At 38.8% G+C, this 15,391-nt stretch overlaps 1 protein-coding gene across 1 annotated transcript in view; it reads right to left on the reverse strand.

Annotated features, from left to right (window-relative positions):
* Window positions 1-15,391, reverse strand: part of CFAP91 (cilia and flagella associated protein 91) — a 31,532-nt gene that overhangs the window by 13,502 nt on the left and 2,639 nt on the right. Inside the window, exons 3-11 of the mRNA XM_082278110.1 lie at window positions 14,069-14,220; window positions 11,127-11,210; window positions 9,802-9,864; window positions 8,714-8,895; window positions 7,824-8,001; window positions 7,320-7,477; window positions 6,894-7,076; window positions 6,582-6,724; window positions 359-475 (exon numbers count right to left, since the gene is read on the reverse strand). Coding sequence (XP_082134236.1) covers window positions 359-475; window positions 6,582-6,724; window positions 6,894-7,076; window positions 7,320-7,477; window positions 7,824-8,001; window positions 8,714-8,895; window positions 9,802-9,864; window positions 11,127-11,210; window positions 14,069-14,196 — 1,236 coding nt within the window. The 5' untranslated portion in view covers window positions 14,197-14,220. The remainder of the gene's footprint in view (window positions 1-358; window positions 476-6,581; window positions 6,725-6,893; window positions 7,077-7,319; window positions 7,478-7,823; window positions 8,002-8,713; window positions 8,896-9,801; window positions 9,865-11,126; window positions 11,211-14,068; window positions 14,221-15,391) is intronic.

Below are 15,391 nucleotides of genomic sequence, written 5' to 3' on the forward strand. Positions count from 1 at the left end.
GTTGGAAGCTACTGAATAATAATGACAATAATGATGATGATGATGATGATGATGTCTTTTTGTTCCCCAAGAACAAGGGAATAACGTCTACTAATTTATGTCTTTATAAAATAAAGTTTACTAAAGAATTTGGCCAACAGATACTGTAAATTATTTTCAAATCTTTGGCTGCTAGCACTCCTTATAGAATAAAGAGAGACTAAGAGAGTCTTAAGAAATAATATGGCTATTTTTAACATGGATGCACACAAAAAAGATAAAAGCTCTCTTCTTTCATTCTCTGGGCATTCCTTTAACAGCTGTGCAGGAAACAATCAGAGATCAACAGGGAAAAAAGTGCTAAAACCAGCTCACTTACAGTTGATGGTTTTTCCAGGATTAGAGTGGGTGGCTTAGGAACAGGGGTTTCTACTTTTTCGAAGACAGGGGGAGGCTTCTTTGGCTCCTTGGCTTTATTCTTCTTCTCCAGTAGTACCTGCAAAAGACATCCAATTTAATGAGAACATGGGTAGACAGAACAATGCAATAAAGCCAGTCCTCTAGATGCTGACTGTTGCTGACCACACTGCCTACAGGGAGCTGAAAGCTTTGCAGGCTTGTGGCTTCTATTTCTTACAGCACATCAACTGAAAAACTGAGTATGGTCAGTAGATGAGGCTATTGGTTGGTCAGAATATATTGGTGGGAATGTCAAAATCATATGTAAGGAGGAAGCAGGAGTTATTTTACTGTATTTACTAACAAGTCATCAGCACTTTTGAGTCACCTAAACTTAATCTAAAATCGGTATGAACTTCATCTCTAATTCTCAAATAATTAATTTTCTAGGAATGCTGTAACTCTTTGTCTTTAGGTAATGCTTGTTACTGCGGGTTAGAAATGTTATGCAGTCAGGAGATTTTATGAAGGGGTCGCTTGAAGAGTGTATTGTCACTGTTCTGTGGCCCTTCCTCAGTGAAATGTCTTTGTGTGATAGGCTATTACTGCACAGGATTGAACCGCAGCAAAATATGTTTTGGAACTCTGCTATGCTCATCTACAGCTGCCCAGCAGCACCCACAGCAACTGTACAAGTGGACTGGGGGCAAAAGAGAAACTGTCTTGTACAAAAACTTCCTTCTACCAAGAAAATCCAAAAGCCCATTAAGTACGCGGTTTATCTTGCTCACAGCTGTTTGGTGGCAGATGCCGCACCTTGTCAGCAGCCTAGAGTGGAAGTGCCACCACAGCCTCAGCTCTTTCAAGACATTTTCAAACTGTTTAAAAAGCCCAAGACCTGCCAATTTCCCACCACCAGGCCCTCAGAAGTAGATATTCAGATAAGCATTTCCAACTGCATGGCAAAGCTTGCCTGCTGTAGGCCATCACACTTTGGCTCACAAAGAGAGGGAAAGGAGTACATATATTTAAAGCTCCTTCAAAACTATAATCCTACTACTGTATGGGTTGGATCTTTAGTCTTTATTATCGAAAGATCATATTCCAGCAAGGGAAAGTGTGCCTTTTCCTTTTTTCACGCTCTCTCTTTCAAATGTTCAAATACAGTATTTCACCAAGGAGTGAAATCAAAAGAAAAACTTTAGAAAAAAGTTCGAGGCTGAATGTATCTCTCCAGTAACAGGAAACTGATGGCATTTGCACAGAATTTAATTGTGACATTAATGAAGTTTTGAAACTCCAGTAGTCAGTGTATAAAAACCCTTCTTGCATGTAGGATCTGATCTTTCAGGACAGGATAATGAATTGCTCCAGAAAAGGAGAGAGGTTTCTAGGTGGAGGGGATAAAATACTTTATTACTGAAAGCTTCTTAAATGGTCCACGTTAATGATGCAAGAATCAGAGCCTATAAACTGCTTTTAAGCCATGTGAAATGGTTATAGCTCAAAAATGTTGAGATTTTCTGAACTGTGTTTTGTATCTGAAGACCTTAGAGCTCTCTAGCATGAAAATTATAACAGTGCTGGCTATGATTTATAAGGAGATTTGCATGGCAGGGCAAGGGAAGCAGAAAGAAAAAGCTGCTGTAGCTGTGACCCTTTTGAAAACAATGGCTACTATGTTTATTAGTACAATCTCGCATTCATAAGAATTTTTCTAATAAAACTACGGCCTCCAAAAATGTTTCCTGCTAACCAGAGTAACAAAATATAACCAGAATAACAACTTCTAAAGACAGAAAACTCTACGAGCAATTTGGACAAGAGGGAATCATTATTAATGTAGATTTGTTGCAGTTCCTGGAAGTGGTTTTATGTTTTCATGTCAGCATTATCTAGTGCCTGCTTGGCTACCTTTACTAAGCAAAAAAAATGCTTACCATTTGCTTTCTCTAATCTGATGCTTTAAATTATTTTAAGAGTTTAACATAAGACAAGAAAAAGAAAGTATAGGGGTTTTGCCTTAACTGGTTCTGCCTAACTTAACAAGTTCTGATTTTTGGAACCAGGGAAACCAGGGCTCAAGAATCACTACAAAAATACTTTATTTAAAAAGATAAAAGTGCTAAATTTCTGAGCAACATACACCAAATGTTACTACCTACATATCACACTTCAATTTTCCTGATACAGACTACATTCCTTTATTCAGGTAGTAAGTTCAGAGTCAAGGTAGGATCTGGCTGGACTGGACAGTGGAAGAACAAAATTCATCTCCTTTCCATTCTCCTGGCAAAGGCAGTGAACAGCAAACACCACTCATGCTTTTCACCATACACCTTAGCTTCTTAGCCAGCTTCTGACAGAAGCAGAACTCTTGACAGGATGGGGGCTTAAGAAGCAACTCTCCATTCAAAGAAATCAATCCATTCTTTAGACTCCTCCCCTATCTTCTCTGTGATCCTCTCCTTTCCACAAGACCCTAGGTATATTTGATTTTCAGCACAAAGTGTACAGTCATGGTTCTCTTTCTTCCTTTTTGCTCATAGATGACAAAGGTGTGATTACAGAATTGCAGAATCAATGAGGTTGGAAGAGACCTCTAAGATCGAGTCCAACCTATGACCGAACACCACAATGGCAACTAGACCATGGCACTGAGTTCCATGTCCAGTCTTTCCTTACACACCTCCAGGGATGGAGACTCCACCACCTCCCTGAGCAGCTCATTCCAACATCTAATCAACTTTTCTGTGAAGTAATTCCCCCTAATTCCAATCTAAACCTCCCCTCGTGCAGTTTAAGACTATGTCCTCTTGTTCTGTCACTGGCTGCCTGGGAGAAGAGGCCAACCTCCACCTGGCTACAGCCTCCTTTCAGGTAGGATCATTGAGGTGCTTGACAGTGCAGCATGGCTGCTGCATCTTGGCTGATCAAGACTGACATAAAAGCTCTCAGAGCCTGCCTGAGCATGAGCCAACTAACACTGTGTGGAGATCTGTTCTTGAAGAAATAACTGCTTAAACAGGCTTTCCTATGCTTTGAAGTTGGCAGAGATGTTCTCCAGGGACATTCTTGGCCCCTCTACTTCTCTACCTCCTTCCAGCAACCAGATAAAGGAAAACAGACGTGGAGAGACTTGCGCTTAATGCTGAGGTGAGAAGTTTTTGTTTCTGACCTCATCTTGATCCAACACTTTGAAACTACCCGACACTTCACCCCACTTGAGTCACCAGAGCATAGAGGGTCTGCCTAAAGTCATGTATTGTTCTGCACTGGGATGTCTTCTACCACCTCCTCCACTCCTTGGTGTATTCACTTACCTAGTTGCATTTACTCCCTGCACTAGTTATCTGTATTGGTATGTTATGTCCTTAATGCCTTGGATTTTCATACAAGACTGTCTATATAATGGTTCACTTACATTCCTTAAAGCACTGTTACCTGTGCTGGCGAGGAACTATCTTTCTTTGTCCTTTTACTGATCTGGCTTAAGATAAAGATTGCTGTTTTTACTGTAAATTTTAGGTGACTCCTGTTTCTGCCATGTTCTGTTATTTTAGAGAATTATTCAAAGACTACTGAGTGTACATGATATTTCTGCAAAAGGTTTCAGGATGGTCCTCAAAAAGTCTGCTCCTAAAATCACTTCTTTTTGGCTTAGTTTCATGTCTGAAAAAAGCAGCTCTCATTCTTAAGAAGACACAGATCCTTTTTGTAGTTACTTGGATTACTGCTTATCCCGTCTAACAAGCTTTAAGTTCAGGAATACTGTCAATCTGGCAAACAAATAAGGAACATAATGAGAACTCATCCATCCTTCCTCATGTTTGGCCAGAGAAGCAAGCCTTGGAAACTTCCTCTATTAAAACTAATTACTCGTGAGGCCAAAATCTAGCATTCCTCCTATATTTATCACATGCTTCCAGATAATCCAGGGAAAATAAAAGAAACTCCTTCTAGAGCGAGATCACTGTGTACTCTCTTGAATTTTCTAGAATTCCACTTTACTTCTAGGATTATGGGAGAGAATTTCTAGATGAAGTAGGAGAGCACTAAAATAAAGCTTTTGAATAGAAAACTGGTCTGGCTATTCAGCAATAGAAATAAGGCAAAGCAACACAGTGCCCTTCTAAGATGCTCCCTAATTACCTGCTTTAAACTTCTTTTCTGCTGTGTGTGATGGGAGGTTTGTTGGCACAATTTGGACTGCTTACTCTACGTGGCAGAGAGTTGTCCTCTCAGGGAGGATTCTCATAAACTCTGTTAATGCAAGTGCTCTGCACGCTTTACTGCTCTGGTTTTGACAGCTCCAGTAGTGTATGAGGTGGACCTGTCAGCAAGGGGCTCTGCTAAGCCAGAACATGCTATAGCCACCAACCTTCAGAAGCAAAAGCCTCTGATGGGAGAAGTGACTGGGAACAGCATCACTGAGCTCAAGAGCTAAGTAGGGCAGTCATTTCTTGATTCTTTGAACAGAAAGTTTGTTTAAATCTAGTGGCTGAGGCAGTCTGGGTGTTTCACAGTGTCAGTACTTTGTGCTTGTCTGGACCAACCAGTCTGGTGTCTATTTCTGTATATCTAAAAGCAGCAGTTAAATTTTGCATAATGATTTATTTCATCATTTTTGCCTGCAAAGGAAATGGTTTTTGATTTTAGAAGAATATACATTTTGGCTTTTTGTGATGGAGAAATGAGTATTACTTATGTTAGCCTCTCAGTTGCCGTAAGTCTATGCAGACCAAGTGATCTACACTGATTTAAGAAAGAAAATATGCAGAATTGTCTGCATTTGTTCTGCATTCCATCCTCCTTTGTCCACCAGTTTTTCTTTGAAGAGACATTATTGTGTGAGCAGCCAGCATTCGCCTGCTCACACTTCTCTGTGTCTACAGTTTGGACACTTCACCACAGTCTTTCATACCATGAGAAGTATTTTAAACAAACAGAATACAATTGCTGTAATTGGAATTCAGCTCCAAAAGCTTGGATTAACATTCTGCTGACAATGAGAACCATGCTATGATGCACATTAGACAATCACTCCTTGAATTTTATGCAAACCCACCCAAACTCAAACCCCTTCACTACTTCTGTGTCTTTAAAACTAGGAGTTTTGTCCTTACTCTTGAACAATTCCTGTAGCACTCAAGATTTTCTTTGAAAATTTTCTTTCTGGAGAATAATGAGATGCAGTATTTCATCTTTTACAAGATCCGGCAGCATTTAAATTCGAGATAATATGATTGATTTTTCAGAGCAAGATTTCAATTTAAAATTCAGCAGGTTAATGTCTGCTTTCAAATTATTATTAAATTACACCAAATCAAAAGAGCTATACATACATACATACATATGCATATATATATAATATATATAAATAGAAGTGAAACTTGCCAAGCTTTACAAATGAGAGTCACTATTTTCCAAAGATACAGCAGCCAGCCAAGAATACTCCTGATTTTACATGAAGGTAACCCTCAACAGCATCACAAGAAGTGTACTTAAAAATAAATGTAATTTACAAATATTGTGATTGCAGATGCAAATGAGGCACTTCTTTCCTTGGTGGTTAACTGCATCTATGGACACCTCATCTGCATGAACAGTTGTGACAAATTAAGATATGCAAAATGCTATTAGCATGTTTGCAAATCAGATGCTGCTCTTAGGGAACAACAGTGATATGCATCCATCATCGTGACCTGATTTTATGAGTGGGGTCATTTTAATCATGCTTTGCTGCAGATGTTTTTACAGTATGTACTTAAAATGTACTTTTTAAAAAATGTACAAAATATTTAGAATATGAATCCAAATTTGCTTTCTTTTATTACTGGAAGCTTGACAGGGTACCCAGTAGTGCATTATAAAATGGAGAAATGAGAAGGAGAAAAGGGTGAGAATTTCAAACTAACATTATATGTTCCAATACAAATACCTGATCTATAGGAAGACAGAAGCAGCTGTGCTTGTTTTCTATAGGATTGGAGCAGAACCAGGAGTGAGAGTACTGATGGGCTGAATATCAAAGCAGTACTGGTCCAGCCTACAACAGTCTGCACGTTTTTTCCTTCAAGTTGTTTTACACAGTAAGAATTCATCACAAGGAATTGGGAAGAAGCTTACACTTCTTCCCAACTGCAGTTGTGAGCAGTTCAAATCTAAGAAGAACTGACATGCTGCTGGATGCAGCTTCATACCTGGTGAACTTGTGCCAGGACTGCATCTAGCCTTCCTGACTTTTTAATATAGCCAGTCTTAGTGATAGTGCATTTAGGTTTTGGAGCTTTAATCTTGAGCTGGGAGACAGAATCCGGTACAGATTTGTCCAGTTCACACAATCCTAAGATTGTAATACAAAGAAAGATTATAATGCACACAAGGATTACAATACATACACGGATTTTAATACAAACAGTGATTAAGTAGTGGAAGGATGGGAAGAGAAACTTGAATTTTGGCAATATCTCAAGTAACTATCTCCCACAACTAAGTCTTCCAAAATGCCTTACCTGCAAAGGTGTTAAGATAGAAGTTTTTTACCACACAGTAGTCAGAATTGTTGTCTGGAAAAAAACCAATTCGAGACAAAGGGGCATATGTTTGTGATGAAAAGTCATTATACTCTTTGATGATATCTCGTCTCTCCAGCTTTCCCATCAAATTCTTGCTCTTAGCTATCAGTTTCCTGAGCACTGAAAAGGAAACACAAATGTGAGATGGTTCATACAAATAGTTCTATAAAAGCCGTACCTTTGGTAAATTTACAAGAGCTTTTGCTAGATAAAATAAAAACATGACAGACCAAATGCTGGCCATGCATATCAATACTGTGGATGCAACCTATTTCATTTTGAACAGACTGTAACCTTGTGACAACAGAAATGGTTTGTCTGAAAACCGTCTCATATCCCTGTCTTCCTGTCTTTCAGACCTACTCAATGCACAGTCACGCTGAATCTTTCTTATTTTCTCCTCTTTAGCCTTCTGATGATTTTGCCACTGGTTGTGCAAGCGCATGGCATCCACATCATTTTGATTCTCCTCTCGCCTCTGCAGCAGCTTCTTAAAGACTTCCAGCTGGACCTTCTGCAACCTGCAGGGCAAGAAAAGGTCAGATAGTATTGAGTGTACTCTGCAGTGTTCTGTGCAATGCTGTCACCATCAAATCCTACATACCAATGGACTACTTTACAGATAGTTCATATTGCATATCTCTTATTCAATCTTTCATTTTAAAAAGGGAGTTAAGCACTGGTAAAAAGTATTGTGGTAGCAGACCCGCAGATTACATTTAAGAAAAACACTCCTTCCCAAAACCAGGATATTTTCACAGAAATAAAAGGCTTGTTGTACCGTTCGGCCAATCCCTTAAACCTTCTTGCTCCTCCTCTATTCAGCCAATAATTAGAAGAAATAAAAGAGTATAACTGGACTCCTACTTATCTATTTCCTCTTCTCTATAAGCCCACTCCTTCCTTTCCATAGCCTCCATCATCTTCAACCTCTTTGCGATGTTTGAGGGACTGTCCATGGGTGGAAGAGCTGCTTCCCAAGCACGTTTTTCCCGGATGCGGTCAATAATCTCTATCTCGGCTTGTCCTGCTGGCAGCCCCCGACCTTACAGGGACAAGAAGCATTAGCTCTTTAGGAGATTGGTAAATCCCACAAATAGCCACCAGCAAAATGTATGAGAGGGCTGGATGGGCACAGGCCCATGTGTTAAACACAAGCAGAACTGTCAAAAGTCAGAAGAAAATACTTCTAAGGCCAGTGAAATTCTGCAGTATGAGACATGGTTGGACCTGCAGTTGCTATAGCTCAGTGGACATCAACACTGGCACTTCATTCTTCTACTGCAGGCTGCAAAGGAAAAAAAGCTTTTCTAAGAAGATACTTTCTGCTAATGAGCGCTTTCTTTGGCATGTTCAGTGTCTATCACCATTGCAGGTGAGACACTGGGAGATGAGGACCACAGGTATATTCTGGGACAGCAGTCTTCATACTGGCTTTTTTTTTTAAACAATGTTCAGCTCAGAGCAGCTGAAGAACATTGGGTAAATGGAAAAACTGCTCCTAGTTCATATTTGTAAAACATGAGCTTTTTATATTGAATGATCTTCAAAACTCTTCATTAAATGCCCCAGAACAGCACCATTAAGTAGGCAAATATCATACTTATTTTAGAAACAGATGAAATAATTCCGCCAAATGCGGAAACAAAGGACTGCCAAAGCTGGCAACAAACTTGAAACCTGACATTGAAAAGCAAAGAACCTTCTGCTAAAGTCGTGACATGATTATTTTAATTTATCTTAATTTCACAACTCACCCCAAGTGAGTGTAGCAAGTGTCAGAATTTCAGGGACTGAGCCACTGTGAACTATATATTCAGGGGAATAGGGATCTGTCTGTGCTTCACCATCCCTGTAATCTGTCTGTGTCCCCAGAGTTTGGAACATGAGGCCAAAGACCTGGCTATCTTCTGCAGCTGGCTGGACATCCGGCTCTGTCCTAAAAAGAGGTGCAAGATGGAGGAACATTGGTAACATTCATTAAAAAAACCCCAAGCAAACAAACCAGAAACACATCAGTCAAAGGTGGGAGACTTAAATGTGTTTTGGATTACCTTAACAATACTCCCATTGATGTTAATTCCATTATCTTTAGTAAAAGCAGACTGAGGCTACACTGAGTCTGAAACACCCTCCTTAGGTAAATAATCCAGATATCTTCTATTTTCAGCTCTCATGATTATTACATACAAATCTTTCCTACATATCCATTCTAAAGCATTGCCTTTAATGGACACAGAATGGTTGAAGTAACATGAAGTAGGACTGCTTCAATTAAGTTTACATGTTTCTCTTTTCAACAAGTCCAGAATAAAAATTTAATTCTTATATAAGCACATGCAACTTCCACTGACTCTACTAGGAACTGAATTTTATTATGTGACCTCAAAATCTGATACTCTCTGAAAACCACATTAGACTACATCATGGATGCTCCAAATCTCTGAGCAGTATTGCATCTATCACAGAGATTGTAATTAAACATCAGAAGACTTTCCAACAATATTGCTCTACTAGAGAAGCTTCTTTGCTATGGTATCTCTTCTGGAATTCAGAGACACCTAGCTTTCTGCTTCAAGCCTCACAATCCTAAAACAGTAGAGGCATGTCCTTTATTCACAAAGCACTACGTATATACCGCAAGCAAATTCTGAAACAGCCAATCATGTGTTTCCTCTAGAATTCCCAATGATGAGAACAGCACCTTACCTCTTAACAAGCTTTTCCTGTTGGTTAATTATGAAAAATACTGGTCACCAGCTAAATAGTCTCCTGATCTTCTTCTGGTGAGAAATTTAAATTTAAATTTAATTACAACAGTAATTTTCCACAAGTCACTACTTACTCTGTATAAGCAACATCTTCTACAACAGCTCCTGGAGGCAGCTTATTAGAAGAGCTGAGAGGTCTGAAAAGAGAGAATGAAAGTAAGACAACAAGGATGAGCCTAAAAGATCATTATGGTTTAGAAAAACTGCAGTTCATTAACTTCAGTGGCATTACACTGATTTTCCACAACTCAGGTTCTGTAGTTTCATGTTTAAGAATTGTGCCTGAATATTAAAAAACTCTTTCATAGCTAAATAGTAACAGAGAAAGTTTCACCAGTAGAACTGTTATTCTTAAGTCAAAGCAGAAAGTGGAATTGCAAAACAAGACAATTATTAAAGTTAGTTTTGAGTGTGCTCCCAACATTTTGTGTATATTTCACTAACTAGTTTAATTTTTCTCTTCAAGTCTTGGAAAGAGTTGTGGGTTTTAATAACTGCTTGAAATCTGAAACTCATTCCTACAATCAGCTGATAATTTGGTTTGGACTCATCTAATTCTATTGTTCCTTTTTTTCAGTATTTTATGAGGTATCTTGAAAGTGATATGGGCTCAACTACATACTAATAATTCCTTCCTAGGCATTCTTATAGTTTGCATATTGCAGTTCTCTATCGATTTCCCTCAGCCTTTGGGAGACTTTGAAGCTTAATTTCATATTGCAGAAGATAACATTGTCTTTGTTCTTTTAAAATTGCTGATAAAAGAGCCATAATAGACTTCAATTTATTAAACTTGGCAATTTTATTATATTTAAAGTGGACATAGTGGCCAATAGCTGCTGAGTAAAATAGTGAATGCAATTCAAAGTGTATGTGACTAAGTCAAGAATGTTTATATGGTAGCTGTTGGTTCAGATCTTGAGTCCATTGCTGACCTGCAATGTCATTCTGGAAGGAGCAGAGCAGTCCTGAAGTAGAGGACATTGATGAAAAGTTAATCAAAGCTTGCCTTTGCTCCCTTTCTGCTCCTGGCAGAAACTGGGAGTTAAAAGGCTCCTTCTTAAGAAAACACCTTTCTAGGGGTCTGGAGAACCACAACGGCTTTGTAAATAGCTTCTTCCTTTGCACAGGGTGCTCTACAGCCGAAAGCTTTCTTATTAAGTACACAATGTCTGGTATATTTGCTTACATGGCAGCTCATAATTGAAATTCTGTCATAGTGTGAATTTAAAAAGACCCTGTGTTTTAACATTTGGTTACTCTTAGAAATTTCCATATCAGTGATCAAAGAATTGACAGAAAATACAGAAAAAATAATGTTCTGGCCTTTACTTAGGTGCTCTTTAAACTGCACAGAAGCAAGCTTCTGAACCCTGTTTCAAATCAGTTCATTCCTTACTGTGCAAAATATTTGTAGCGATTCCTTCCACCAACTTCAGGATCTTCATACACAATCTGAGGTATCTGAAGAGAAGACTGACCTCTGAAAGTCAAAATACATGACATTGTTTAAGAAGTACATTCAGAGCAGTTCTGACCTTTTCTCCTTATACTCTTTTTTTTTCCTCTCTCTCCCTTCTGGTTGCACTATCCAACATGCACACTGTAAATTCCCCCCAGTCCTCACACTTACATAAGCAATTATAGTTTGTTTTTTTCATATTTACCTATGTAGCAAAATAGTTTGACACTTTATGTATATTTCCCACTATGTCTGGTCAAGAAATGGTCTTTGCTGCCTTTATTAAAACTCTCTTATGAGCTTGTTATGAAAAGGATTGACCACTTGTACATGCTTGACTTTGTAAAGGAAACTACTTTTCTTGGAACTGGGAGTAACATGCTTATATCCTTAAGAGTGAAATACTTTCCATTACAGAAAATAAGTGTAAAGGAGCAGAATGAGCAAAGGAGAAGACTTACACTTTCTACCTTTGAAAAGCAGGTAAAGAGATTTTGAGCAAATGTTTAAAAATTTAGAATCAGCAATTTCAGTTGAATTCTACAGTAAAGGAGAAAAATTAGGACAATTGTGGGAATGTTTCAAAATCTATCCTGGAACAACCATATCTTTTGCAAGAACACTCTTCATTTTTTTTCCCCCACTTTGAATTTAAAGTAGGCAGACTGTTTAAATTTTTCACTGTAACATCTTGAAGAGTTTTCTTTAAGGCTCTGGAAGATCATGTGGAAAACCTCATTAAGGCAGTTAGTGAGATAATGGGTAGAACTGAGTAATTTGAAAGTTATTCATCAGGATTGCTACTTGATTTCACAACTGCTTTATACTCCAGTCTTACTCTTCTCAACCTGCACAGCTATTAAAGACAAAAACAGAAGTTCTTCCCAGAGAAGTTGTGGATGCCGCGTCCCTGGAAGTGTTTGAGACCAGGTTGGATGGAGCTCTGAGTGAAAGGTGTCCCTGCCCATGGCAAGGGGATTGGAACTACATGATCTTTAAGGTTCCTTCCACCCCAGGCCATTCTATGATGATTTTATTTCTTTGAGCTATATATGTGGCAAGTCCTGAAGGCCAGGTTTTCTATAAGACCATTTTTGGCAATTTGTAAGAATTCTGACCTCAGACGTATGGACTTGTGGGTACTGGGGTTGGTTGCTGATACCTAATTTTAATTACAAAGGTATATTTACAGAAATACAATTGACAATACATAACATTGCTCAACAGCTGGCATCAAAACAGAGGATTACACGCTGAGATCAGTTGTCTTCCAAGCCCTCATCTAATTCCTGCAAACTGCGGAATTTGGGGAGGCACAGTATGGCAACCTGCTACAGGAAAGCTTAGAGCGAGATGCTTCATTAACCTCCCGTGACATACAATTTACTGCCAAGGTAAGTTTAAAGTCATCTCTTCCCAAGGCTTTCAGTCACATCACATAAGAAAAGAGAAGGGAATAATTTGAAATGGAATGTCATAACCTGATATACTTGCTCAGCACTAATCAACCCATTATTGTGAAGTTGTGCTTGTAATTCAAATGAGTTAATTGAGCTGAGGGCTAGTTCCACTAGCTGACTCTTTACATATCAGACCGTTGCTCCAGCCAGATGGATTTGTGTTTCATTCAGCACAGGTGGGCACTTATTGTTATAGTCTAACTTTATTAGCATAAACCGTTCATCCTATTATGGTATAGTTACAGGCACAATGGGAACACAGGGAAATAGCCCTTTTTATTCCATAGATCCTTCCTCTGGCATGTCCTTGACTTATATTTGCTGACTTTGCTGAAATAAATGAGCATTTATTCCCAGTAACCTTGCAGAGGCAATGCAACTACTGAGAAGACAGCTGGGAAATATTCTGTCTTCCGTATCAGCAGCACTGTCAATCAGTGCAGGTTGAAACAGAGGAGATGTATTTCTTGGTTTTTGTTAATTGCAAGACATTTTCCATATACATCTTGTTGAAATGTAAATCAATTTTAAAGCAGCACAGGTGTCACACAGGCAAAATATAAGAATTCACTGAGATTTTCATGTGCTGGGGACAGCTTGAAACACTGAAAATAGTATTAAGAAAAAAAATAAACCAAATTTCTTTTTTTTTATTATTATGGAAATGAGAAGAATATGCCTTTGAAACTGAACAAAACCAGGTGTGAAATCCACTGTATCACTCTTGAGCATCTTTGATTATTGTCCGGCATGTGGCAGAACTCAGTCACCAGCAACCTCAAAGCAAGCACCATCTAAAAAGCCCATGGTCTAAAGTTAGTTTCTTAAAGCAGAAAGAACCTTTGAAAACAAAAACTAGGCTGACGCCTGCAGTCTTGAATACAGCTACAAGAGGACTTAAAAAAACCTGTGGTATGGCAAAACACATGAACTTTTTTTTTAATATTTGCTGAATCAAATATGTCACCAAACTGTGATGCCGGGACAAAGCTCAACTAAGAAACCCCTGCACTAAAAATGTGGTGCCCTGGGCTCAGACTGCAAGGACCCTGAAAAGAGCAGCAAAAGCAACCTAACCAGCTGCAACTGCATGGGACTAAATTGAAAGAGCTCCCACTGAAGTAACACACATGAGTCACTGAAGTCTTCATAACTCATCTGATCTGTAAGAGATTGAAATAACTCCCTTCTTTTTCATGGCAACCGCTGCAAAGCAGATAGCACAGGGATGAAGGAATGTGCAACATCCACCCTGCAAGAAACAGATGGATAACCATACTCCACAACAGCTGCAATCTCTTAATTTCAAGGGAAATATAAGTAGGAGCAAATTGCAGTCATCTCCACTTCAGCGTGCATAGGTTTTTGTTGGTTTTCTTTGTATGTTCATTTTAAATTATCCAACCATAGAACACTTACACAGCAAGCTGCTGAAGAGCCTCCAGGCGCTGCTGAGCCCTCCATCTTCGACCAATAAATGCAGGCACTGGATCTTTGCCCTTGGAACACAAGCTGCAGGCTGGGAAGTGAATCAGTCCAGTAGCCATACTTCAGAATACCAGTGCCTTCACCTAGCATTTGTGTGGACACAAAGAAGAGAGGCTCTAATTTAGCCATTTCAAACAGCATTCGAGTTCAGAATTCCGGCCTGCTGTGATTTACAGGACTGCACATTTGGAATGGGGGAAGAAGGCGGCATACATATGTTAATGATGTCAGTTAGATGGTTCCTCTCAAGATGTGGAGCATACCAGACTAGCAGCAGATGCACAGATTTGTCTTCTGGCTGTTTTCCAGTGCTAAACTTATACTTAAAACCGAAAGGTCTAACGGTTTGTTACATAAAGAAGTTAGTGTGCAGTAACTGTGAATGTGCAGCAATGTGAACTTCTAGCACATTACCCCATGTAACTCCTTCTTATTTTAGTGCTCTAGAAATTAAGTAACATATTCCACTTACACGGTAAAGTTACATTATTTTATACTGGAACAATTTTAGCATTTGTTAAAAATAACTCAAAGGGAGCTAACATACAAAAATGATCACATTAAAAATCTACACCCTTCCTTTTAAGGACTAATTTCCCTGGGTAGATATGCCTTAAATTGCTAAATTTATGGCTGCCAATAAATCTTTGCAATCATGACTGAAGTATAAGTGATGTAGCTCTATTGGCTTGAGCTTCTGTAAAGACTGATATCAGAACTGAATTTTGAATTGCCCCTTTGATTTCAGCAGGTGCTAACTCAAATGCATACGGGTGACATTTCAAGTACTCACCAGTGTGTAAGACAGTGTCAGTTGATGAAGATCTAGGCACCCTACTATGAGTAGCTGCTTGCTGTGCATGAAATTGCATTTTTGTTCCATTTCTCTTCAAAAGGAATCAGCTTTTGAGAGTTTGGAATACCCTATGAACTAATAGTATCACAAGCTCTGTGCATCCCAATTTGTGAAGCTACAGATTAAGAATTCAAGGATGTAGGGTTTTGAGTTGCACATTACGCATTTGCTGATTGATTTTAAAACATGTTTTATGCAAGTCAGAGTCTGCACCATTACACCTGTGATGTGACAACTTTAGTGATAGGATGCCTGTTTACTTCATCCAGCCTGAACTGTTACCACAGCCATACTACAGAGACACAGACAAACACTTTTTTGTTTTCAAGTAGATACAAGAAATATTCTGAGATAACGGAGTAAGAGATATCCAGCAACAGTCTTCAAAAAAATGTTCC

The sequence above is a fragment of the Coloeus monedula genome (genome assembly GCF_965178545.1).
Source record: "Coloeus monedula genome assembly, chromosome: 3".
Classification (NCBI taxonomy): Eukaryota; Metazoa; Chordata; class Aves; order Passeriformes; family Corvidae; genus Coloeus; species Coloeus monedula.